Source organism: Lampetra fluviatilis, chromosome 30 (genome assembly GCF_964198595.1).
Source record: "Lampetra fluviatilis chromosome 30, kcLamFluv1.1, whole genome shotgun sequence".
NCBI classification, from domain to species: Eukaryota; Metazoa; Chordata; class Hyperoartia; order Petromyzontiformes; family Petromyzontidae; genus Lampetra; species Lampetra fluviatilis.
The window spans coordinates 2,244,205-2,271,325 of record NC_136304.1 but is presented as its reverse complement, the minus strand read 5'-3'; the positions used below and the strand labels follow the sequence as shown (position 1 = coordinate 2,271,325).

The window sequence follows — 27,121 nt, the reverse complement described above, 5'->3', positions numbered from 1 at the left end:
TTTGGGTCAGCCCATTCACCAACACACACTGAACCAGCGCGGTGAAGTATGGCCAAACTACTGTCTTAACGCAGCAGCACAGGGCGGGCTTTTATCCGCCCGTGGATTAACAAAGGGCTATAAAATATGTAGTGTTATTTATTTATATTCATTATCCACAATATCTCATTAATCATTACAATGGAACGTAATTTTTATTTTAAAAAAAGTTTGTTATCCCAAATCTTCTATCTTAGTTCTGTACACACGGCTTGGGGAGGCTTTCATCTGACAGTGGATTGTTAAAGGGCTGTATATTTTAGATTGCAATTTCAACGCGTGCGTGTATTTACATTGCTATTTTTCAGGACGGGGAACTCTGGAACTCAGGGCGTTTGGGTTTTCCACATAGGCAGCGCCTCTGGATTAGGGGACATTGAACCGGCGAAGAGGACAGAAGAAGTCTGGCAACTGCAACACCAATACAATCTTGCTCCTTTGCCCAAGTGGGACCTGCAAGATCCTGCCAACGGGAATGACGACTTCTACCCGGTGTACACCGACGAAACCGACCTCGATGACCTGGATGAGCACCCGAGGCCCGCAGCGCCCACCCAGCCCGCACCCGGCGCCCAACCGCCACCTTACCCGGAAACATACCCCTACCCGTACCCGGCACCCGACCACCGCATCACCCAGAGCAACCCCGACCCTCACGGCGGTCACCGAGAACCGTACGGGCAGCCGGAGCGGCATCCCGAGCGGCAGCGGCACGAGCAGCCCGGGGAGCACGGCCGTCGAGAGGGAGATCCGCAGCAGAGCGTCGACGAGCGGCAATATCGCGTCCAGCAGCCTTACCATGACCCCCAACCGCAGCCTTACCATGACCCCCAACCACAGCCTTACCATGACCCCCAACCGCAGCCTTACCATGACCCCCAACCACAGCCTTACCCTGACCAGCAACCACAGCCTTACCCTGAGTCCCAACCACAGCCTTACCATGACCCCCAACTACAGCCTTACCATGACCCCCAACCACAGCCTTACCCTGACCAGCAACCACAGCCTTACCATGACCCCCAACTACAGCCTTACCCTGAGTCCCAACCGCAGCCTTACCATGACCCTCAACCACACCCTTACCCTGACCAGCAACCACAGCCTTACCCTGAGTCCCAACCACAGCCTTACCCTGAGTATCAACCACAACCTTACCCTGAGTCCCAACCACAACCTTACCCTGAGTCCCAACCACAACCTTACCCTGACCCCCAGAGTTACCCTGAGTCCCAACCACAACCTTACCATGATCCCCAACCACAACCTTACCATGATCCCCAGAGTTACCCTGAGTCCCAACCACAACCTTACCCTGAGTCCCAACCACAACCTTACCCTGAGTCCCAACCACAACCTTACCCTGACCCCCAGAGTTACCCTGAGTCCCAACCACAACCTTACCATGATCCCCAACCACAACCTTACCATGATCCCCAGAGTTACCCAGAGGCAGGCAGAGGCGATGTCGCGCAGGTGCCACGCTACAACCACTACGGTGAGCAGGACCTTGCACACACTCAACGAATGAAAATGATATGCAAATTGGTATAAACGTATACGCTACCTTTATTCATGCTCATGAGAGAATGCTAGTAAATACAACCCGCGCAGGCAGCTTTGGCGGCAATGCCCGGAGCTGCCATCCTTTCACCACAATGGATGGAAGACGAATGGCTTGCGATCCCCACTCTCTCTCTCTCCCCTTCGCCTCGTCCATACATGCACGTCTGTGCACTCTCTGGTATTTGCTCCATAACTGTTGCTTTGAGACTTGCAGATGGCTCGCCGTGCCGTTGCTTGCTTAAACGTTGCTGCCCGCTTTTGCAGGTCAAGTCGCTCGCCCTCGAACGATGTGGAAAGTCGATTTATTTTCGTGATTTCAGGTTATTCTCTCATCCGATAGCTTCTCGAGCTATCACCAGAATGGCAGGCAAAACAAACAAACGTTTTTCAATTCATCAATAGTAATGGAATTCAAATGGAATTAGAGTAACATCACTTTTATCGTGGGCATGTAGCAGTTATTCACCAGTGCCATTACGTAAAGTTGTTTAGTTCAGTGAGCGGTAAATTTGAAAGAAATGTATGGAATGTCAACACCTCTACTCACCACCTGAGTTGGCACTTTCTGCAGCAATATTTACATTCTGCAACGTCTCACATCACTCGCCGTCCGCAAAAACGAAATTATATTCCACGTGCTTATGGAAATACATGTGAGAATTATTTTAATAGTAATAGTGTTATGGCGGTGATGAGAGTTGTGGCGGTGGTGGTGGTGGTTAGTAGTGGTGGTGGAGTGGTGTGAAAATTATGGTGGGACTGTGGTGATGATGATGATGGCAGTGGTGGTGATGATGTTGTGATGATAGTGGTATTCGTGAACGTGATGCAGCAAATCTGGCTGTGACGGTCCCACCTGATGACGGAGACTTGTGTTGCCTCCGAAACGTCGTGATTTTTATTATTTTATTTTTTATTAATTTTAATTTCATTTTTTACCTACGTGACTTTACCGAAAGAACTAAGAGTATTCGTGAAAGTGTTGCTGTTCATGGTGGTTGTGATAATGAGGGTGGTGGGTAGTAGTTAGCGGTGGTAGTAGTGGTGGTGGTGATGACGATATCTCTGCGTGTGTGTGTGCAGTCCCCCCTCGTCAGGGCTGCGACACGGGCCGTGCGGAATGCTCCCCCCTGGCCGAATGCACGGAGCACGCGACTGGATTCTGCTGCCACTGCCGGGTGGGACATCTGGGCAACGGCAAAGACTGCTTCCAGGACGGTGAGCCATGCCACACGAAGCCAATGTGATCGTCAGCTTGTTCCTACCGGTCTTAATGTCCCATCCAACGGCAATGCTCTGCCATGGTGTGACGGTCAGCACACTCTCGGACCTGCAGTCGAGAGGTCACCAGTTGGGTTCGATCTCCCGACGCGGCGGTCGCAATAGTAGTGCGCCTTCTCAAATTCGACCCCCACTTCCGCCTAACCCAGATTCACAAGTAGGGGGGGGGGCATATTTAGTCGTTCGTCAGCTCGTGGGGTAAAGTGTGAGTACTTCCACCTCTTCCGAGATGTCTGGCCGATGTGGAAGAGTAGGCCAAATTCGATCTCCAGCGCTCTCCAGAGCTCCTAGTGGAGGGCCTTCTGCCAGTAGTGGAGTGAGCGAGCACTTGCAGGGCTGCGCCTTTACCTTGTGTCCCACCCACGTTTTCTTTCATCTTTAAATAACAAGGGATTCTATTCGATGAGATCGAATTTCTGTATCGATCAAATTTGTTCAATTATTTAACATGTTATTTATTTATTTGGGTAAATAATTCACATGTTGAATCATTCATGACCCTAAAGCATGTTGATATATAGAAATGTAGTGGCAATTGATCTGAAAATTCGTTGTTGTGAAAAAGGCAAAACACGATGAAAATAAATGTGTGTTCTGGCAATGCCCTTTGCTTTGTGCATCATGTGATGTAAGACATTGCAAACTATTCGTAATCAAGAGACTGCATTCTAAAATATTAATATCTGTTCAATGGAGGGGGCGGAGCTGCAACTCGGCGGTCAGCATGCTGCACGGTGAGATGTGAACTCCCTCGCCTGGTATACAGGAGGTCGTGGGTTCCATCCCGACCCTGACGCCTGTTGTGTATTTGGAGTTAGGATGGTCCTCCCATGGTCACGTGCATTATTCTCCAGGTCCTCCGGTTTTTCCCTTCCACATTTACAAACACGCGTTTAGAATATTTGGCTGCTACACTTTCCCACGTGAGAGACGCTTTGTTGAGCTATCATTTGCGATAACCAGGACGCTTCTGAAAAAGAGCTATATAGTTCAGTGGGCCTTACCGGGTAAAATTAAAAAAAATAGTAAACAATTAGTTGATTCACGGCTAACAGCAGTGACATCGGAATCAGTCCTGGACACCCACCCCCCTCTTCACCATCCTGCACTCACCATCTTGCTGATGTACATTCACCAACTTGCTGAAATAAAAACAAACAACATCCATGACCCAAAAGCCCTCGTCCAGCAGTGGACTGACGCAGGGCTGTACATTATTTGCCATGTTATTTTTTACTTTCACTGACCACAATATCTCTATCACGCTTACAACCAAATCTCTATTTCGATCAATAAATTGCCATCCCACGTGTGGACCATTGGCTTTGTGTATGAATTCGTTCGGTTTGCTTGCCTCCTGTGGATACGACATGTGCATTTACCTTCATCAAATGGCTGATAGCTTGACTTAAGGGTAAACTGCACAGACCTATTGCTTGTCTCAAACTCATCCTAAACAAATTCATTCATAATCGGCCGTGTGCCTGCAGCAACTTGAGCACTCTGCAAGCGACGCTTTGCCAGTCTAACCTTGGACGGGGCTCAGCTGACGTGCCCAGCGAGGCCAGCGTGCTTCAGTGGCATCAAAGTTTGGCTGACCAACATTGAGGTGGCTGGAAGCCTCGGGGGGCATCGGAGCGCTGAGCCGCCGTTGTCGAACCCCTGAGTTCACGTCTGGGTAGCCACCAATGCGGCAAACACTTCCGGTGTTATTTTGCTTTGATATTTCTGTTCTGGTTTAAAAAAAATAATTGTAATTTCGGCGGTGATGCTGTGACTTTAATTACCGAATTACCTTCAGGGTTTATCAGAGCGATGCGACCCTGTCGCGTGACCTTGCATACAAAGACTCGGGAGTGGTGGTGGGGGGGGGGAACAGATGCGACAGTCAATGTTAAACAAACTTTAAACGAATGTTAACGGCTACGCGTAATGAGTAACGATACGATCTGCTTTGTCTATCGTGCATTCTGCTCCGGCTCTCACCCCCCCCCCCCCTGTGTATATGAGGAAAGGCTTCAATGTCCATCTCTTAATTATACAAAACAAATTGTGCCAATATTTTTTGACACTTCGCCCATAATAATTTAGCAGGCTGGGATGGGGGGGGGTAGATGCGCAGCCCCCCTTCGTCTCTCATACACCTCAGTGGGCTTTGCCTGGTAGGATGGTTCAATTGAATGGGTATGTTTTTGGGTGATTTGTTTGCATTTCTTGTACGTTGTACCCCTGTCGTGTTTTTCTGTTGTTTGTTGGTCTCAACGTTCTTACCACGCCGTACTGGACATTTTTACTGTTTTTTCCTGGATGTTTCTGTTACGAAACGTCACTTTAAGATGTTCTTTGTTCATGATTTGTTTGTTACGGTTGCAAGAGCCTCATGGCTCACAGGGCTATACCTAATACATGAAACTGAAAACTGAAACTAGAAAAAGAGCTATACAGTTTCATCGGATTCCTCCCAGTATCAATATTCAGATTTAGATTCTGATCTCGCTACGAGTTGCAGGGCAACAGAACTGCATTTCCGTGAAACTTACGGGCAGCCCTGTACCACATCCGCACAAATCGTGGCATCAGATGCAGATACTCGATGATGATCCACAAATGAAAAATTAAAAACTCGACTGTGTTCACCATGGGACTCAATGCCCGATGAACACATACGTAGGAGGAGGCATCGTTGCGCCACTCCGGATGCACGCTGCGTGTACGCACGTTGAACTTCTTTCACGCCGTACGTAGCCAGCGGTGCTCGTCGGAGCTGCGCGGAACGAAGCACAAGTAGAACAACGGTGCACTTCGAACGTCGCGAAGCAGTCCCTAGACGGGCGAAAGGGGTCCATCCCCGTGGCTGCCATAACCGCCCCCCACCCCCCCACCCCCCCACACACTTGAAAGCATCCGCATCAAATTGCCCCCCACTCGCTCCCGCAGGCCACCCCCAGCGGGTCAACGGCAAAGTGCGCGGCCGCGTGAGTCTCCGCGGCGTGGAGTCCGAGCTGGCCGAGGCCGACCTGCACGCCTACGTGGTGTCGGCGGACGGGCGCGTCTACGTGGCCGTGAGCCGCGTGCCGCCGGCTCTGGGCTGGGCTCTGCAGCTGCTGCCCTCGCTCGCCTCGCCCCTCGCCTGGCTCTACTCGCCCGGGCCGGGCGGACAGCGCGGCTTCGGCGTTGCCGGTACGGATATCGTGTGTGCGGTTATCGTGCGGATATCGTGTGTGCGGTTATTGTGCGGTTATCGTGTGTGCGGTTATTGTGCGGTTATTGTGCGGTTATCATGTGGTTATCATGTGGTTATCGTGTGGATATCGTGTGTGCGGTTATCGTGCGGTTATCATGCGGTTATTGTGCGGTTATCATGTGGTTATCATGTGGTTATCGTGTGGATATCGTGTGTGTGGTTATCATGCGGTTATCATACGGTTATCGTGTGGATATCATGTGTGCGGTTATCGTGCGGTTATTGTGCGGATATCGTGTGTGCGGTTATCGTGCGCTCGGTGGTGGTTGGTGGTGGTGCCAGGCCTCAAGCAAAGGAAGCCGAGGCACGGGGGGTGGAGGCAAGTCGGCTCAGGGTGTCCCGAAGTTCGTGTGAGAGAGAGAGGGAAAATAAAATGTCAGCGATGACTGAAATCCTTAATAAACGTAACAAGCTCATTTAAATATACAAATGATTACATCTCTCATCCCTATCTTGTCTGTATCTCTGTTCTCTCGCCTAATTCCATATTGGTCTCTACGTCTCTCATTTGACATCATCTCTACGTGTGTTGAACTTCCTTTTCACCGTACGTAGCCAAGCGTGCCAGCGTTTTGCCCCTATCCCTATTGCTCCCGTTGTTTAGTCGGCATTTCTCCAGCCTCGCCACATCTCCTGTCAACTCACAAGGACTGGAGGCATCGAAAGGGCCAGCAGCACCATCACCGTGTCAGGCGCTGGCGCCGCATCGATTTGTAGTTGCGCTCGTTACGCCTGTGGCATTCTCATCGCGAGTCGTGACATTCGATTATTTACAAAGGGCGCAAGCGTACACGTTCATGCGGTGCTTTTTTGTGCGCTCGTGGAGGAAGGAAAAAAAACGAGATAGGGGAAGAGGAGAAGCAATACGGGTGAGTTGGAGAAAAGTAGATAAAACATGTTTGATTCGTGAAACAAATCATGATTTTACCCTTAGACTGGATAAACGAGTGAGCAAATGAAGCAGATGCAATACAAATAAGTCGGTAAATCGGCACCCAAAATCGAATCGTGAATCGAATCTTGACCACAATTCTTGATTATTCGAGTCACTGGGGCTTAGAGAGGACTGGGTGTGAATGATGTCGCCTGCTCGTCTCCTGTCTAGACGTGTGTCTCGCTGTCTCCTGTCTAGACGTGTGTCTCACTGTCTCCTGTCTAGACGTGTGTCTCGCTGTTTCCTGTCTAGACGTGTGTCTCACTGTCTCCTGTCTAGACGTGTGTCTTGCTGTTTCCTGTCTAGACGTGTGTCTCACTGTCTCCTGTCTAGACGTGTGTCTCGCTGTTTCCTGTCTAGACGTGTGTCTCACTGTCTCCTGTCTAGACGTGTGTCTCGCTGTTTCCTGTCTAGACGTGTGTCTCGCTGTCCCCTGTCTAGACGTGTGTCTCGCTGTTTCCTGTCTAGACGTGTGTCTCGCTGTTTCCTGTCTAGACGTGTATCTCGCTGTTTCCTGTCTAGACGTGTATCTCGCTGTTTCCTGTCTAGACGTGTGTCTCACTGTCTCCTGTCTAGACGTGTATCTCGCTGTTTCCTGTCTAGACGTGTATCTCGCTGTTTCCTGTCTAGACGTGTGTCTCACTGTCTCCTGTCTAGACGTGTCTAGCTGTCTCCTGTCTAGACGTGTATCTCACTGTTTCCTGTCTAGACGTGTGTCTTGCTGTCTCCTGTCTAGACGTGTGTCTCACTGTCTCCTGTCTAGACATGTGTCTTGCTGTTTCCTGTCTAGACGTGTGTCTCACTGTCTCCTGTCTAGACGTGTGTCTTGCTGTCTCCTGTCTAGACGTGTGTCTCACTGTCTCCTGTCTAGACGTGTGTCTTGCTGTTTCCTGTCTAGACGTGTGTCTCACTGTCTCCTGTCTAGACGTGTGTCTTGCTGTTTCCTGTCTAGACGTGTGTCTCACTGTCTCCTGTCTAGACGTGTGTCTTGCTGTTTCCTGTCTAGACGTGTGTCTCACTGTCTCCTGTCTAGACGTGTGTCTCGCTGTTTCCTGTCTAGACGTGTGTCTCACTGTCTCCTGTCTAGACGTGTATCTCGCTGTTTCCTGTCTAGACGTGTATCTCGCTGTTTCCTGTCTAGACGTGTGTCTCACTGTCTCCTGTCTAGACGTGTATCTCGCTGTTTCCTGTCTAGACGTGTATCTCGCTGTTTCCTGTTTAGACGTGTGTCTCACTGTCTCCTGTCTAGACGTGTCTAGGTGTCTCCTGTCTAGACGTGTATCTCACTGTTTCCTGTCTAGACGTGTGTCTCGCTGTTTCCTGTCTAGACGTGTGTCTCACTGTCTCCTGTCTAGACGTGTATCTCGCTGTTTCCTGTCTAGACGTGTATCTCGCTGTTTCCTGTCTAGACGTGTGTCTCACTGTCCCCTGTCTAGACGTGTCTAGCTGTCTCCTGTCTAGACGTGTATCTCGCTGTTTCCTGTCTAGACGTGTGTCTCACTGTCTCCTGTCTAGACGTGTCTAGCTGTCTCCTGTCTAGACGTGTATCTCACTGTTTCCTGTCTAGACGTGTGTCTTGCTGTTTCCTGTCTAGACGTGTGTCTCACTGTCTCCTGTCTAGACGTGTGTCTTGCTGTCTCCTGTCTAGACGTGTGTCTCACTGTCTCCTGTCTAGACGTGTGTCTTGCTGTCTCCTGTCTAGACGTGTGTCTCACTGTCTCCTGTCTAGACGTGTGTCTTGCTGTTTCCTGTCTAGACGTGTGTCTCACTGTCTCCTGTCTAGACGTGTGTCTTGCTGTTTCCTGTCTAGACGTGTGTCTCACTGTCTCCTGTCTAGACGTGTGTCTTGCTGTTTCCTGTCTAGACGTGTGCCTCACTGTCTCCTGTCTAGACGTGTGTCTTGCTGTTTCCTGTCTAGACGTGTGTCTCACTGTCTCCTGTCTAGACGTGTATCTCGCTGTTTCCTGTCTAGACGTGTGTCTCACTGTCTCCTGTCTAGACGTGTATCTCGCTGTTTCCTGTCTAGACGTGTGTCTCACTGTCTCCTGTCTAGACGTGTGTCTTGCTGTTTCCTGTCTAGACGTGTGTCTCACTGTCTCCTGTCTAGACGTGTTTCACGCTGTCTCCTGTCTAGACGTGTATCTCGCTGTTTCCTGTCTAGACGTGTGTCTCACTGTCTCCTGTCTAGACGTGTGTCTTGCTGTTTCCTGTCTAGACGTGTGTCTCACTGTCTCCTGTCTAGACGTGTATCACGCTGTCTCCTGTCTAGACGTGTATCTCGCTGTTTCCTGTCTAGACGTGTGTCTCACTGTCTCCTGTCTAGACGTGTGTCTCACTGTCTCCTGTCTAGACGTGTGTCTTGCTGTCTCCTGTCTAGACGTGTGTCTCACTGTCTCCTGTCTAGACGTGTGTCTTGCTGTCTCCTGTCTAGACGTGTGTCTCACTGTCCCCTGTCTAGACGTGTGTCTCGCTGTCTCCTGTCTAGACGTGTGTCTCGCTGTCCCCTGTCTAGACGTGTGTCTCGCTGTCTCCTGTCTAGACGTGTGTCTCGCTGTCTCCTGTCTAGACGTGTATCTCGCTGTCCCCTGTCTAGATGTGTGTCTCGCTGTCTCCTGTCTAGACGTGTGTCTCGCTGTCTCCTGTCTAGACGTGTGTCTCACTGTCTCCTGTCTAGACGTGTGTCTCGCTGTCTCCTGTCTAGACGTGTATCTCGCTGTCCCCTGTCTAGACGTGTGTCTTGCTGTCTCCTGTCTAGACGTGTGTCTCACTGTCTCCTGTCTAGACGTGTGTCTCGCTGTCTCCTATCTAGACGTGTGTCTCGCTGTCCCCTGTCTAGATTTGTGTCTCGCTGTCTCCTGTCTAGACGTGTGTCTCACTGTCTCCTGTCTAGACGTGTGTCTCGCTGTCTCCTGTCTAGACGTGTGTCTCGCTGTTTCCTGTCTAGACGTGTGTCTCACTGTCTCCTGTCTAGACGTGTGTCTCACTGTCTCCTGTCTAGACGTGTGTCTTGCTGTCTCCTGTCTAGACGTGTGTCTCGCTGTCCCCTGTCTAGACGTGTGTCTCGCTGTCTCCTGTCTAGACGTGTGTCTCACTGTCTCCTGTCTAGACGTGTGTCTTGCTGTCTCCTGTCTAGACGTGTGTCTCGCTGTCTCCTGTCTAGACGTGTGTCTCGCTGTCTCCTGTCTAGACGTGTGTCTCGCTGTCTCCTGTCTAGACGTGTGTCTCGCTGTCTCCTGTCTAGACGTGTGTCTCACTGTCTCCTGTCTAGACGTGTGTCTCACTGTCTCCTGTCTAGACGTGTGTCTCGCTGTCTCCTGTCTAGACGTGTGTCTCACTGTCTCCTGTCTAGACGTGTGTCTCGCTGTCTCCTGTCTAGACGTGTGTCTCGCTGTCTCCTGTCTAGACGTGTGTCTCGCTGTCTCCTGTCTAGATGTGTGTCTCACTGTCCCCTGTCTAGACGTGTCTAGCTGTCTCCTGTCTAGACGTGTGTCTCACTGTCTCCTGTCTAGACGTGTGTCTCACTGTCTCCTGTCTAGACGTGTGTCTCACTGTCTCCTGTCTAGACGTGTGTCTCGCTGTCTCCTGTCTAGACGTGTGTCTCACTGTCTCCTGTCTAGACGTGTGTCTCGCTGTATCCTGTCTAGACGTGTGTCTCACTGTCTCCTGTCTAGACGTGTGTCTCGCTGTCTCCTGTCTAGACGTGTGTCTCGCTGTCTCCTGTCTAGACGTGTGTCTCGCTGTATCCTGTCTAGACGTGTGTCTCACTGTCTCCTGTCTAGACGTGTGTCTTGCTGTATCCTGTCTAGACGTGTGTCTCACTGTCTCCTGTCTAGACGTGTGTCTCGCTGTCTCCTGTCTAGACGTGTGTCTCCTGTCTAGACGTGTGTCTCGCTGTCTCCTGTCTAGACGTGTGTCTCGCTGTCTCCTGTCTAGACGTGTGTCTCGCTGTCTCCTGTCTAGACGTGTGTCTCACTGTCTCCTGTCTAGACGTGTGTCTCGCTGTCACCTGTCTAGACGTGTGTCTCGCTGTCTCCTGTCTAGACGTGTGTCTTACTGTATCCTGTCTAGACGTGTGTCTCGCTGTCCCCTGTCTAGACGTGTGTCTCACTGTCTCCTGTCTAGACGTGTGTCTCACTGTCCCCTGTCTAGACGTGTGTCTCACTGTTTCTTGTCTAGACGTGTGTCTTGCTGTCTCCTGCTTAACCTCCTCAGCCAATCAGCCAAGCCCAGGCTGACATTTATCATTGTAGGACCTTATTGTAAACATTCTAGTTCGTCGATTATGTAACAAGAATAAATGTTAAATGCCTCTCAAAAGAATGAGATCCTCTTATTATTTGTTTCTTTCGGTTAAGTCACGTCTAAAGATAAAATAATAAATTAAATTAAATAATAGAATACGACGTTTCGATTGCAACACAAGCAATCATCATCAGGTATAATGAAATAGCGACATAAAATCTAACCAGAAAACTATAGACAGACATATTAGCAGACAGATATCACCAAGATACATAGCGAGAGCAACACAGGTAACAGAGAGGGGTGATCGTCTCTGTGTGGTGGCCTTAAATAGACAGAGGGGGGGGCGGAGGCAGAGAGAGGGATGATGATTGCTTGTGTTGCAATCGAAACGTCGTATTCTATTATTTAATTTAATTTATTATTTTATCTTTAGACGTGACTTAACCGAAAGAAACAAATAATAATTCCTGCAGTCACGAAAGTTCTAAAATTAAGAATGAGATCCTCTGCCTGGAGTGGAACGTTTGGCATTAGCTTGATGCTTAGTCTGCCTGTCTCCGCACACTGCAGGAGACGTGATACATTTTTCAGAATCGGGAGGGGTATGGTCCACTCACCCATCCAGTAATTTGTCCGCAATGCGAAATGTTCCACGGCGTAATCAATGCGGTGGCTGGGTGGCCTCTGTGGCTCTGCCATTTCACGTGGATTCAGGGTTTACCAATCTCGATCCAGCCTGAGCCCCGTGATAATCCGCCGAGGGCACATTATCAAAGATGCCTGTGACTCGCCGATATTTGCGCGGTGTAATAGATCCATGCCATTATTTGCAAGAGTTAGGTCATTGTGTGCCAGTGGGCTGTGTCCAAATTAATGAGAATTACCATAATTTACCAAAATTACAAACTTGTTCTTTTCTGCTCAGTTGACAGCATGTCACTTTACCAAGTACAGAGTGCAGTTTGCGCGGCCAAATCATCACAAGGCGGAACAAAGCGTTTGTTTTAAAGATGAAGATGGTTTAGAATACGTAGTTTGTCTGTTACATGAATACGTAGTTTGTCTGTTACATGAATACGTAGTTTGTCTGTTACATGAATACGTAGTTTGTCTGTTACATGAATACGTAGTTTGTCTGTTACATGAATACGTAGTTTGTCTGTTACATGAATACGTAGTTTGTCTGTTACATGAATACGTATTGTGTCCGTTTACATGACCGCCTAGGAGAGGAGTGTTGAAACGTGTATCTTGACAAGTGGTGCACGATCCGGTAATCTCGTGCCGGGGTTTTCCATGGGCTGGTCCTGGATTCATGGCAGCCTTACTGGGGCTAACCCAACTCGCTTTCAGAAGCGTGCACAAGTGTCATCCTGGGAAACGATATCATGGCCTCAACGTGGAATAACGACCGTGTTCTGTGGCAAGGTCAACTTCAAGGGCCGTGTTGTTTGTTTAAAGAAAAAAAAACACGGTCGAAAATTAGTGTAAGCTTGCCCAAGCACACGTTAGACCTTGTTCGTATGTAAACATTAATGTTGATCACATCCTGCTGGCTTGGGAGGGAAGGGAGGGGGGAGGAGATGAGGGTACAGAGTCGGGGCGGCAGAGGTCACGGAGCTGCGTGACTCTTGCAGCAGCGTTGGGATGAGACGTGAGCTCGGCATATTGAGATTGCGCCTGGATTTGTACGACGCAACTCCGCATTGCATTTGATTGCATTTTAATCGTCAACTGCATGTGGAATTGTGTTGCAATTATACATTGCATTGCACTGGTGTTGTAGTCGTAACCCGCATTGCAATTGTGCAGCAACTGTAAATCGCATTGTAACTCTACTGTGATCGTAAACCACATTGTACTTGTGTTGTAATTGTAACCTGCATTGTGCTTGCATTGAATTTGTGAATTGTCATTGTACACGCATTGTACTTGTCAGTCACGTTGTGCTTCTTCTTGGTTCTTTCGGTAAAGTCACGTAGAATGGAAATAATAAAATAATACACCTGAGGACGGCTGCTTGCGTTGTGGCCGAAACGTCGTGAGAATTATTTTATTATGTTTTATTTTTATTATTTTATTATTTCCATTCTACGTGACTTTACCGAAAGAACCAAGAAGAAAGAATCCCTGCAGTCACGAACGCTTTAAATCGAAATTTACGTTGTGCTTGTCAATCACGTTGTGCTTGTCAATCACGTTGTACTTGTCAATCACGTTGTGCTTGTCAATCACGTTGTGCTTGTCAATCACGTTGTACTTGTCAATCACGTTGTGCTTGTCAATCACGTTGTGCTTGTCAATCACGTTGTGCTTGTCAGTCACGTTGTGCTTGTCAATCACGTTGTGCTTGTCAGTCACGTTGTGCTTGTCAATCACGTTGTGCTTGTCAATTACGTTGTGCTTGTCAATCACGTTGTGCTTGTCAGTCACGTTGTGCTTGTCAATCACGTTGTGCTTGTCAATTACGTTGTGCTTGTCAATTACGTTGTACTTGTCAATTACGTTGTGCTTGTCAGTCACGTTGTGCTTGTCAATTACGTTGTGCTTGTCAATTACGTTGTGCTTGTCAATCACGTTGTACTTGTCAATCACGTTGTGCTTGTCAATCACGTTGTGCTTGTCAATCACGTTGTGCTTGTCAGTCACGTTGTGCTTGTCAATCACGTTGTGCTTGTCAGTCACGTTGTGCTTGTCAATCACGTTGTGCTTGTCAATCACGTTGTGCTTGTCAGTCACGTTGTACTTGTCAATCACGTTGTGCTTGTCAATCACGTTGTGCTTGTCAGTCACGTTGTGCTTGTCAGTCACGTTGTACTTGTCAATCACGTTGTGCTTGTCAATCACGTTGTGCTTGTCAATCACGTTGTGCTTGTCAGTCACGTTGTACTTGTCAATCACGTTGTGCTTGTCAATCACGTTGTGCTTGTCAGTCACGTTGTGCTTGTCAATCACGTTGTACTTGTCAATCACGTTGTGCTTGTCAATCACGTTGTGCTTGTCAATCACGTTGTGCTTGTCAGTCACGTTGTACTTGTCAATCACGTTGTGCTTGTCAATCACGTTGTGCTTGTCAATCACGTTGTGCTTGTCAGTCACGTTGTGCTTGTCAGTCACGTTGTGCTTGTCAATCACGTTGTGCTTGTCAGTCACGTTGTACTTGTCAATCACGTTGTGCTTGTCAATCACGTTGTACTTGTCAATCACGTTGTGCTTGTCAATCACGTTGTGCTTGTCAGTCACGTTGTACTTGTCAATCACGTTGTGCTTGTCAATCACGTTGTACTTGTCAATCACGTTGTGCTTGTCAATCACGTTGTGCTTGTCAATCACGTTGTGCTTGTCAGTCACGTTGTGCTTGTCAATCACGTTGTGCTTGTCAGTCACGTTGTGCTTGTCAATCACGTTGTGCTTGTCAATTACGTTGTGCTTGTCAATCACGTTGTGCTTGTCAGTCACGTTGTGCTTGTCAGTCACGTTGTGCTTGTCAATCACGTTGTGCTTGTCAGTCACGTTGTGCTTGTCAGTCACGTTGTACTTGTCAATCACGTTGTGCTTGTCAGTCACGTTGTGCTTGTCAATCACGTTGTGCTTGTCAGTCACGTTGTGCTTGTCAATCACGTTGTGCTTGTCAATCACGTTGTACTTGTCAATCACGTTGTACTTGTCAATCACGTTGTGCTTGTCAGTCACGTTGTGCTTGTCAATCACGTTGTGCTTGTCAATCACGTTGTGCTTGTCAATCACGTTGTGCTTGTCAGTCACGTTGTGCTTGTCAATCACGTTGTGCTTGTCAGTCACGTTGTGCTTGTCAATCACGTTGTGCTTGTCAATCACGTTGTACTTGTCAATCACGTTGTACTCGCGTTGTGCACTGCGGCCCGTGCGTGCAGGCGGGCGCCTCGTGCAGCGCGCCACCGTCACCTTCTCGCCGGGCGGCGAGCGTCTGCACGTGACCCAGCGCTTCTCGGGGCTGGACCCGCGCGGGTACCTGGCCGCCAGCGTGGAGCTGTCGGGAAGCCTCCCCCACGTGGAGCCGCTCGCCCGCGTCGACTCCGACCCCTACACCGAGACGTACCACCAGACCCACGCCGGTAAGCCCGCCCGCCCGCCCGCCCTGCCCGCCCGCCCGCCCGCCCGCCCGCCCTGCCCGCCCGCCCGCCTGCCCGCCCGCCCTGCCCGCCCGCCCGCCTGCCCGCCCTGCCCGCCCGCCCGCCTGCCCGCCCGCCCGCCCTGCCTGCCTGCCTCCTGGGTTCTTACCGCCACCACCCGCAGACAACAGATAGCGCTCGATTGTATCTGAGAAAAGATACGATCGGTCGGTCAGTTGGTATATATGCGTAAGCAGCAAGTGGAAAATCAATTACTCTCCCGTGTGCGAATGCCACTAAGAACTCTAAACTATGGACCCTGCGCACATCCTAAAATATAAATGTGGGGGTATTTGTCATTCACCAACTCGCAGACAAAGCAATGCGATGGTTAAATCACAGTACGACTCAATCCTGTATTAGTTACTCTTCATAGGATATACGAAACAAAAAGAAGCAGAACTCCATTCTGTCTCCAAACAAAATGTTGTTCTAGTCCGTCAGCTTATTGGCTTTCCACACGAATAATTTTCAAAGCGGTGTTTGGTTACACAAACAAACTCTGGATCGTTTTTGACCTTCTGCGTCTCATCAGCAGAGGCAGGCTTGTTAAACAAACTATTCCAGAGTTAGCTGAACACGTCGGCTTTCGCGACCAATATTATACATAAGAGGTTTTTTGGGTTAGATGTCGTAAATATAAATGTGTCGTTGCGTACATTCATAGTTGCGTTACGCACGAGGAAGTGGCATCTGAAAGGTGTGACGTTAACAACAACAGCGCTGAGTTATATATAAAACTGCAAGCTCCGTAAGGATGGTCTGTACAAGTGGCAGAGTCAGACGATACACAATCCGAGGCAATCTCTGTCCCCTTCTTTTTTCAAATTGCAACATGAACTGGAGCAGCATGAATATCAGCAACAGATGTTACATCGGTCTCTCAAATGTGTAGTTGGAGTGTTTATTTTTGATGACGAAAATAATAATAGGAGTACAATATTGGAGTATTCATAACAGCTGTGGCAATACCCCCAAAGAATTTCGATTTAAAGCTTTCGTGACTGCAGGGATTCATCTTCTTGGTTCTTTCGGTAAAGTCACGTAGAAGGGAAATGATAAAATAATAAAAATAAAACATAAGAAAAGAATTCTCACGACGTTTCGGCCACAACGCAAGCAGCCATCCTCAGGTGAAGAAATTCTTCTTCACCGAAAGAACCAAGAAGATGTACCCCCAAAGAGTTTGGTTCTGTACATGGGGCCAAGGCAGTGGTTACTGGACCCTGTGTTGGATTCCAACTCGCCCTGGGTCAAGGCGATGGCTCCAGATGCTGTGTTGCCGTGCGGCGTTGTCTGAGCGTATCCGTGGCAAGCAGGGCACGGTCACAAGTCTGCGCTCGTCACCATGGGACGTTGACGCCACCTTCACGTGATAATTAGCGCTTGTCAGCCGAACATTGGATTTTCATATTATGCCCCCTCAACAATTTACGTCATCGGCTTAATTAAATATAAAACAACAATGAAGCCTTCAATTCAAACCGTCACCATGTCAGCCCTAATGCACGCATGCTATAGACGAATTTACGTCTTCGAGTGTATTTATCTAATAACAGCCTTTAGAGCTGAATATTAGCGGAATAAATGTATCAGTTACGTAAAAGAAAAATTCATACGTGGAAAATTGGACTTGAAACCACAACCCTGAGCACGGTTGTGTTTTGTTGTTGTTCATGGAACTATACCGAATTTAATTTCAACCGGGCCTGTCCGTGGTCATTGACCCTGAAATTATTTCTGCACCCCGGCACACCGCATCCAGTATACCTATCGCTACGGCTGTGGACGTTGCCTATTCTAGTCTGCCAGCGAGTTGGAAACTATTTCAGTTATGGTGCTTGCTTGTGGCTCCAGTCTGTTGTGGCAATGCACTCTGTCTTGGGTTTTTCAACTCACGAAATCCATGCGGCTTCCCCAGGGAGCTCGTCTGGCTGCAGCCCAGCACTGGTGCATTAAATATAGCCCCCGAATTCATATTGATCAATGAAACCGCTTACACTCATCACATGGAATTGGAAAACCCCAGGTAGATTTTGTCTCGCCATCAAACTGTGGCAGTAGTGTCCCTGTTGCATTCACGTAATGTATACGCTGCGAAGACTCGGAGGCTCTATAGCAGTAAGCCTGACCGGAGACAAACACGTGTGTGATGTATGTCTTCTAGTATACACGGGGCATGGAGTGTCTAACGTTTATGATATACAGTGTATGCACACACACACACATCCAAACAAACTACACCACAAACAACGCGATTCAGTGCACGTAGGGAGAAACTAACCACAGGTAGTGATAGAGCAGCGTGCGTTTTGTGTTCGGTTACATGACAAGATACCCAGCTCTGGACGGAAATACATAAACATGTAAGAACACGAACAAAAATTAAAGCAATTTTAAATTAAACTCAGCCGCTATCAAGCGAGTGTGCGATAAGTGCTGACTGCCCAGGTAGACATGTCTCCACCTATTATTACTAAAGTTGTTACAATCGGCACACACCTAACGATTTGTTAGAATGTGGGGAGTAAAAACAAACAACGTCTTGCAAATCAAAACAGTAAACATGGTAATGGTAGGGAGGCCTTCTTTCCGCTGCTCAGTGATAACAATCTGAAGTGGCGAGGGGTTTCTAAACAAAATTGTGCAAATCTTCCGCATAAATTGTACCAAACGAAGATATCATGTTGAAGTGCTGCACTTTTTGAATTTAGATAGTGCGTCTGATAGTGAGTGTGCGTGTCTCTGCGTGTGTGCTTCTGATAATAATGTAACTGTGTGTGTGTGTGCGCGCGTCCGATAGTGTTTGTGTGTATGCTGGGAGCAGTACGCTGCGCTACGAACCCAGCGACCCGAGTTCGATTCCCGCTCACGGCCAACACCGGTGATTATCTGAACCGGTCCTGGGCATCCCCTAGGTTGACTCAGCCTCAAATGAATACCTGGTGCGGTTCTAGATTTGAAGCTTTCGTGACTGCAATGATTCATATTCTCAGGTTTTTTCGGTAAAGTCACGTAGGTAAAAACATTAAAATTAATGAAAGTAAAATAAAACAAAACAAAAATAAAATTCACGACGTTTCGGAGGCAACACAAGTCTCCGTCATCAGGTGGGACCGTCACAGCCGAATTAGCTGCATCAAGTGATGCGGTGTGTAAATATCGCCACTGGGGCGACAAAGGCGGCCGGGTGTGTTATTGGCCACCCACCCCCTCGTGTACCATGCCGACCTTCATAGGTGCTCGCTAACAGCACTTGCCCCTACATTTTGTTAAAGCTATAGGGGGGGGAAGGAGTTTCTGTCTTTGTATATTCTGATAACATTCAATTATAATACAATTTGTATTTATATCCAAGGTATGCTTACGTGGATAGCCAAATAATAAAAAACCGACACATTAATGAAGGTCAATGTAGGCAAGTCAGCATAATTGAATTAAATAAACCAAATAAATTTCAATCATCATGGGCATCACCGCACCAGGGAAGGGATGATGAGTGAGCAGCCCATGAGATGCAGATGAATAAGATCTCACTTAATGGTTTTCTCTCCTCTATAGTTTCAAACTAACTGCTCTTCGTTAACGGTACTTAAGTTAACATCATATGCGCGTGCGGGGTGCAGTTGGGAAGTGTTTAGCGCACTGCGCTCTGAGGCAGCAACCGGCGCGTTAAATCCCCGGCCACAGCTAACGACAGTGGGAAGTGGTGTCTGAGCCTTTGATGGACTTCTCCCAGATTGGCTCGCCTTAAAGAGAGTAGCCGCTGCGTTGTGTAGACGTCAGTGCTAGGAAGTGTGGTGCTGGCCTGCACCGCGCCCTTAATAGGCGATTGCGAACAAAACGGGACTCAACAGTCTACAAGGACCACATGGGAGATCTCTGCCTTTGCTGTGTTGGCATGTGTACTCTGCTACGAAACCAGCCACTCAGGTTCAATCCCTGGCCGTGTCCAACACTACGGATATGGCCTTTCACCATCTAAATTCTAAATGAATATCCTTACGTGGGGAAATGTGTAGCCCACTAGATGCTTCAAATATTAAGTTTCACATTTATTTTCTTCAACCAGGTGCCAACTCCAGAGACCAGGATGAGTCTCATTTGCAAGATTGACCTGGGTGGCTTTAGACTGCGAGTAAGGGGTGATTATTCCCGTGTATAATCCCAATTGAGTAAAATTGCGGTGTAATTTTGGGATAATTTGGACGCTGACACCGGCACACGCAATGTCCTCCTCTTGCAAATGACGTCACGAGATCTTGAAAGTCCATTGTGAAGCAGAAGGCACGTATAATTGCGGCCATTACACCCACGGTAATAATCAACAGAAGTTGACGTGCTTGTGTAATTTATGGATGTGTGCATGCGATCGGTGTTTGAAATGGAAATGTGGAAGGAACTGAAGCAGCTGCCAGCAAGAGTAGCGAACTGTCGCGAAATCGTGCCGAGCAGCACGCCGCACAAACAGGGAACAAACACAGAGACGGGCTGTACGGCGCAACCGGTGAAACCCACGCAGTAGAGAGGTACACTGAGCACGAGCGAGCGAACATGACAGAAGAGACTCATGCGTGTGTGCGTGTGTGCGCGTGTGGGGAGCGGAAGCGCGCCGCGCTATGAACCCAGCGACCCGAGTTCGATTCCCACGGCCAACACCGGTGACGATGATCTGAAACGGTCCGGGGCCTCCCCTAGGTCGACTCAGCCTCAAATGAGTGCCCAGTGCCACTAGAGAGACAAAGGCGGTCGGGCGTGGTGCTGGCCACCCACCCCCTCGTGTACCGTTCCGGTCTTCATAGGTGCTCGCTAACAGCACTTGCCCCTACAGTCTGTTAAGGCTATACGGGTGATCTTTGTCTTTGTCTTTGGGGAGCGGTAGCGCGCCGCGCTATGAACCCAGCAACCCGAGTTTGGTTCCCGCTCATGGCCCACACCAGTGACGATTATTTGAACGAGCCCTGGTCCTTTCCCAGGGCTGGACGTGGTGTTGGCCACCCACCCCCCTCGTGTGCCCTCACAGTATATTAAAGGCTACGCGGGGAATCTTTGTCTTTGCAGGCTCGATGTCCGTGCGGTCGCAGCAGCAGCTGACGGTGACCGCCAACGGCGAGCAGACCTCGCTGGTGCTGGAGCTGACCCAGAACCTGACGTACGACGCCGTGGCGCCGGCGTGCGCTCGCTCGGGCGACGCGGCCCCCCCGGCCTTCGTCATGGAGCGCGTGTTTGCGCTGTACAACCCCAGCGAGAGCGTGCTGCGCTACTCCATCACGGGCAGGAGGAGCGCCCAACCAGGCGAGTGGCGCCACGGAGGAGAGCAGTGGCAGCGGCTCGGTGTGGCACTGGCGCAGTGAATGAAATGGGGCTTAACTAACGATCTAAGTTGTTTTTTTTTATTCTACCAGGTAAGGCGCACTGAGCTATGTAGCTTCTTTTTCAGGAGTAACCTGGCCACAAGTGATAGCTCAGCGAAGTGGCTTATCATGTGGAAATGTATAGCAACCATTTTACACGAAATGCTGGTTGATTCTGAACGTGGAGGTAAAAACCGGAGATCCCAGCGAAAAATCCTCGTGACCACGGGGGGAGAGAGAACATGCAAACTCCAAATATATACAGGCGTCAGGGTCGAGATCGAACTCACGACCTCCTGTACACCGGGCGAGGGAGTTAACATCCCGCAACGTTGTCCCAATTCCAGCGCTCGATCGCACTTCCCTCCCTCGTTGTAGCCCAGAGCCTTGGCCCGTTCGGCCCATGGAATCCCGGTGCAGTTGCACTGCCTGCACACTCAAATACAATTGACCGTGGACAATACTTTCATTTTGCCAAATACATGTCAAATACCCTAACTTTATAACGACAGAAGTGGAGGTGTGTACACGAGTTGACCCCCACCTTGTCCTACCCCCCTTCCACCTCCAACCCCTCCCCCTGCAGACCATCGCGGAGATGTTTTCATGCTTGCAGACAATTCGAGTTGGCTACCAATTCAAATGTCCTTTTTTGGGGGGGTGGGGGAGGGGGAAGGTTGGCCTGGATTCCCTACATGAGAATATTAATTTCTGGGAAGACCTGCCGAACTCAATTGATAAACTCAGAAAAATCATACAAGCACCAGTTTATTTTAACTGGCGTGGGTTGTTCATAAGCTTGTGTTCGGGGAGGAAATAGCAGCTTGAAATCACACCTGATACGTATACAGAAGCTAATTAAAGTTAACAAAGCTAATTAATCTCTTTCATTCCTATCCTGTTGGTGTCTCTCCTCTCGTGTAACACCATCTCTCTTTTATCCATCTCTCTTCTGTCACTGGGAGTTGATAAATCGAAAGGGGGAGGAGGCCTGAAAAAAGAATGCATTCTCAGGGCCCCCAATTGGCCAGCACCACCACTAGTTAGGATAATCATGCGAGTAAGTACGTACATCTATATGCATATAGGGGGAGCGTTCGTGTCGCGGTTAGCGCGCTGTGCTACGAACCTGGCGACCCAAGTTCGATTCCCGCTCACGGCCAACACCAGTGACGATTATTTGAACCGCTCTTGGGTCTCCCCTAAGTCGACTGAGCCTCAAATGAGTACATGGTACGGTGTGTAAACATCGCCACTTGGGAGACAAAGGCGGCTGGGAGTGGTGCTGTCCACCCACTCACTCGTGTGCAGTGCTGGGGTTCATAGGTGCTTGCTAACAGCACTTGGCCCAACACTTTCTTTAAAGGTTATACGGGAGATTTTTGTATTTTTTGTATATACTGTATATATATGTAATGCGGGCGTAAGCGACCTTCCGGAGGTGACGTCACGGGGGGTGGAGTCATGTGACGTGGGGGGAAGGTTCGGGGCTTTAAGCGGGTAAACCGGAAGAGGAAGGCAGTCCGGTTGTGAATGGAAAAGGGTGAGGCCACGAGGGCGAACGAGAGGAGGGAGGCACCGCCGGGGAGCGGGGGCCGACCCCAGAGTACAGCCAGGAAGGCTGTGTGTTAGAGGCAGCGGTGTGGCTGCAGAGAGTCGCAGGAGCGACGAAGAGAGAGGAGAGTACAGCCAGGAAGGCTGTGTGTTAGAGGCAGCGGTGTGGCTGCCAGGAGGAGCTGCGGAGAGAGAGAGAGAGAGCAAGAAGCTGTGAGAGCTGCGGAGGGAGAAGAGCAGCAGAGAGTACAGCCAAGGGGGGCTGTGTGAGAGAAACAGCAGCGGAGCTGCTGTTGTGGATCGGGCTGACATTGGAGTCAGCACCGTGGAGAAGCTACCGAGTCAAGACAGCCGTGTGGGTGTACAGCACGAACCGAATAATAAAGGACACTGAGCCAGACATCGTGGTCCAGAGTCGTTTATTACACTGGTGTCAGAAGTGAAACGGCTTGTCAAGACGGCTCGGAAGAAAGAATATTCCTGTGCCATCATCTGCTACATCATCCGGCTTACGATTGAGACAGATGGCGCAGCTGGAGACCTGGAAAATCGTGCTGGCGAAACCGTGTGAGCTCACCACGCCGACGACGGCAGTGGGGAAAGCCGATGGTGGTCTGCAGGCCGACGCCTTGCCTGCGCTGCCAGCGCCATCTGCCACGTGGCACGAAGACGCCATCTTGGGCGTGGCAGGGGAGAAACGGCGGGAAGCCGCCATCTTGTCTTCACCGCGGCGGGGAGACGCCGCCATCTTCAACATCGCGGCGGAGAGGCAGCCTTGCGCTGCCATCTGGAGGTGCCGCGGGGAGAGCAGCCTGCTGTGAGCTGCTGTTTTGCGAGGGGGAGCTGCGAGGAGAGGACGACGACGCTACAGCTGCTGGGGCGGGAGCTCTCCCGTCCTGGCTCGGGTGCGTGACAACGGAGCAGTCAAGTCGCCGAACGAGTTCTGCGAGACGACTCAAGTTGCCGCCCTGCCATCCTCTTCTTGCTGCAGCCCCGGGCGGGTCGTAACGATACGCAACCGGCCTTTACACACACCTCACCCATCTTTCGAGGGCCGGGTGGGGGCGATTTTGTTCTCTCATGACTCGATTGTGCGGAGCGCGGTTCGGAAAGTGTGTATGTGTGTGTAATAACGATGAACGCGCTATCTGCTTGTTGCTCGGTGTCAATTAAAGTGTGTACGTGTGTTGAGAATGGACGGAGAGTATGCTGTGCTTGCTGAGTGTTAAGTTGTGTGTGTGCGCTGCGGTGTGGAGTTGTTATATTGATGTCGAAGTTAATTATTAACTCGGGAGCGTCGGGTATCTTGCGCTGTATCATCTCGTGGGTTACCTTGTGCGATGGGCTTAATTGGAAAATATATATATTTTTTTTTGGTGTATTGTGCTGCGAGGTGCTAGGTGCGATGTGGTTGTTGCAAGAGAGAGAATATTGGTGTTGTTGCTGCAATGTTACGACTGGATTAATGGTGTGTTGGTTACCTGCAGATCGGGTTGCTATTGTGCTTAAATGTGCGCGTGTGATCGCGATATGTTGACTGTATGTGCTGTTACACCGTTCTGTACGGTTATGGGGTGCGATGCATTGATTGACTATTGGGATTGGGATGTTATTAATTGTGCGTACCTGTTTGGAAATTGGTAACAAATTCGAGGGGGACCCTATTATTTGGTCGTATGGATGTTATGTACACGCGATTTTGTGTATATTATGGGTAACGGCGCTTTGTGAGAGAGAGAGCGCGCTTTGAGGGTGCGTGATGACGCCGTTGTGGGTGTCTCAAAGGTTAATGCTAATGGGACCGTAATTGGCGCCAAGTTGCGTCGCGTATTCGGTTGGTCGCATGCAGCCACGAGTTGCTTTGCGAGTTGGGTTGTGTAACCAATGTGGTTGGTAAAATATTGGTTAAAAATTCCCCGATATGACTGCTGCGCGCAGCAAGCTGGGGCTGTGCGTCTATCGTTGTTGGGATTGTTACAATAAGAAGGGGGAAGCAATTTGTGACCCCCAGCAAAGGGAAGCTGGGGTGCACGAATGGAGAAAACTGGCCACGTGTTCGCACGTTGGGCCGCCATTTTGCGCACACGCGGGGTATGGCGACGATGCGCTTTGCGGAAAGGGCCGCCATTTTGAGTGCGCGCGAGATATTGCGCGAACGCGCTGGGCGAAGGGGGCCGCCATTTTGAGCGCGCGGGAAAAACCTCGGTGGGGCAAATATTCCATCTGTTATGCCTGCCATTGTTGATTGGGTGATGCACGAGTGGTGGTCACGTCGGCCTATGGCTGATGGCTGACCTGACAGCCGGGAGGCGAAACCTCCGTGGTATGTCTTAAACTAATGGGCCGTGTGCTCATATGGCTCGGGGAGTCATGGTTCAGTTGTGCGGTGGCAGACTGAACCTGGTGTGCCGGGGGCTCACGGGATTTGGGTTAGGGCGTTATTGTCTCTATAAGAGAACATTACCCCATGGGGGGGGTCGTTGATATCTGGCCTTGCCGAGGGATTGATCTTCCCTTGGCTATAAAGCGTCAGACTATAAGAGGCTGGTGTGTGTCCATCGCTGATGGGATAGTAAGGGAGGAGCATGGCCGAGTGCTGCTCATCCCCGAAATGGCACTAGCCGAGAGTATGGTAAATGGATGTTGCTGTGGGTTGACGACCACGGTGAGGGTTACGGCGAGTTAAACGTTACCGCTGGGGAGCGTGGCTCTCCACGCGAGGGTGTGCGATTAGGGGTTGTTGGTTTGTTGAGAGTGACTGTGGGTACATGCTGTGTACGTCTGAGGTCTTTGCTGGTCCTCAAGGGAGGACTGCTGGTGGGTAAGAGCAGAATTTTTTTTTGTTGTTGTTGTTTTCACGTGTAAATAATATTGCTGTTCAAATGTAAATACTGGGGCGTCCATCGCGGTTATTTGGGTAATTATTGGGGGGTTCTTAAGCGGCCCGGAATTACATCATCTCTATCCTGGGGCCGGGGGGCTGTCGTGTACGACATGCGGATGTGCGTTGTTGTGCTTTGCGTTGTTGTTGTTCTTGTTGTTACATTAAATGCTTAGTGTCCTTTAGGGGGGGAAGCTCGGTTCGCCGCATTACGATTTGCTATTGGTCAGCCGAGGTCGGCTGGGATTTTTCTACGGGGGAGGGTGGTGTAATGCGGGCGTAAGCGACCTTCCGGAGGTGACGTCACGGGGGGTGGAGTCATGTGACGTGGGGGGAAGGTTCGGGGCTTTAAGCGGGTAAACCGGAAGAGGAAGGCAGTCCGGTTGTGAATGGAAAAGGGTGAGGCCACGAGGGCGAACGAGAGGAGGGAGGCACCGCCGGGGAGCGGGGGCCGACCCCAGAGTACAGCCAGGAAGGCTGTGTGTTAGAGGCAGCGGTGTGGCTGCAGAGAGTCGCAGGAGCGACGAAGAGAGAGGAGAGTACAGCCAGGAAGGCTGTGTGTTAGAGGCAGCGGTGTGGCTGCCAGGAGGAGCTGCGGAGAGAGAGAGAGAGCAAGAAGCTGTGAGAGCTGCGGAGGGAGAAGAGCAGCAGAGAGTACAGCCAAGGGGGGCTGTGTGAGAGAAACAGCAGCGGAGCTGCTGTTGTGGATCGGGCTGACATTGGAGTCAGCACCGTGGAGAAGCTACCGAGTCAAGACAGCCGTGTGGGTGTACAGCACGAACCGAATAATAAAGGACACTGAGCCAGACATCGTGGTCCAGAGTCGTTTATTACATATATATACTCATTAGCATGACGTACTTCTGTGGTGAATCAAATAAATTGCATAAGAAAAATAACTGCCAACAGCGCTTCACGGTCAACATTTTTCATTGGCCATAGTGCAACCTCGCAAATGTATCTGCTTTTTTTTCTCCCACAAAGCATTTCTTTTTGTTATCGCTGTGGTTCTATGCTCCTGCGTATAACCCGGCTGACGATAGGGCAACGATAGGGGTTTACGTTTTGAGAAATTGCAATTATGTAAGAATTGTCGACTTTTCAAGTCGCTTGCAATTAATGGTACAATGGACTCGTTTTCCCGGCATGCCGAACTACAAAGAAAATCAAATTATCACGGACCAATGTTGGACTTGCCCTGTGTACGTCGACTGATGATTTCCAACCTACCTATTCGTCTTCTAGTCTATTTATCAGTTAATTATATTTTTGTCATGTAACTCTTCTAAGCCGCTGATTACCTTGGATTTAATAGGAATTTGTATTTTACTGGAACATATATCTGAGGCACGAAATATTATTCATGCGAGATCATAGAGGCAGTATATTTTGGAGCCGCTTAAAGCAAGCGGCAGTTTATAAATAATAATATCTTATTAAAAGGTTAACGTGTGTTATGTAGAATAGTACAACCTCATTCATTCTTACCGTGCATGAACAATATTTCATTTATACGCAAACCCCATACAGTGAGAAACAGGACAGTATGAACCTCTGGAAAACAAAACTATACATTTAAAATGGAGATTAAACGAACATTTTCATCAATGAGGATAAATTGATATGACCATTAAGTGCTACTGTTTGTAGTAGTATATATTTTTTATCAACCCCATCATCATTATATTCCCTATTCATCTGTCGTGAATGATGTAGAAAATTATAAGTAGACATCTACTGCTTAATAACCTCATCTTTATTATACGTGTCCTATTTTTATGTCCCATTGCTTCCGCTCCCACCGCAAGGCAAGCCGCTCATGACTGCGACAACTCTGCACAATCCAGGCAACGGCGGCAGAAGAAATTAATT

General features: G+C 49.5%; 1 protein-coding gene across 1 annotated transcript in view; it reads left to right on the top strand.

The window, feature by feature from the left end:
• LOC144943125 (nidogen-2-like) overlaps positions 1-27,121 on the top strand; it is a 94,923-nt gene that overhangs the window by 19,769 nt on the left and 48,033 nt on the right. The window contains exons 4-8 of the mRNA XM_078870325.1: positions 348-1,537; positions 2,689-2,823; positions 5,824-6,066; positions 15,203-15,403; positions 20,522-20,755. Coding sequence (XP_078726451.1) covers positions 348-1,537; positions 2,689-2,823; positions 5,824-6,066; positions 15,203-15,403; positions 20,522-20,755 — 2,003 coding nt within the window. The remainder of the gene's footprint in view (positions 1-347; positions 1,538-2,688; positions 2,824-5,823; positions 6,067-15,202; positions 15,404-20,521; positions 20,756-27,121) is intronic.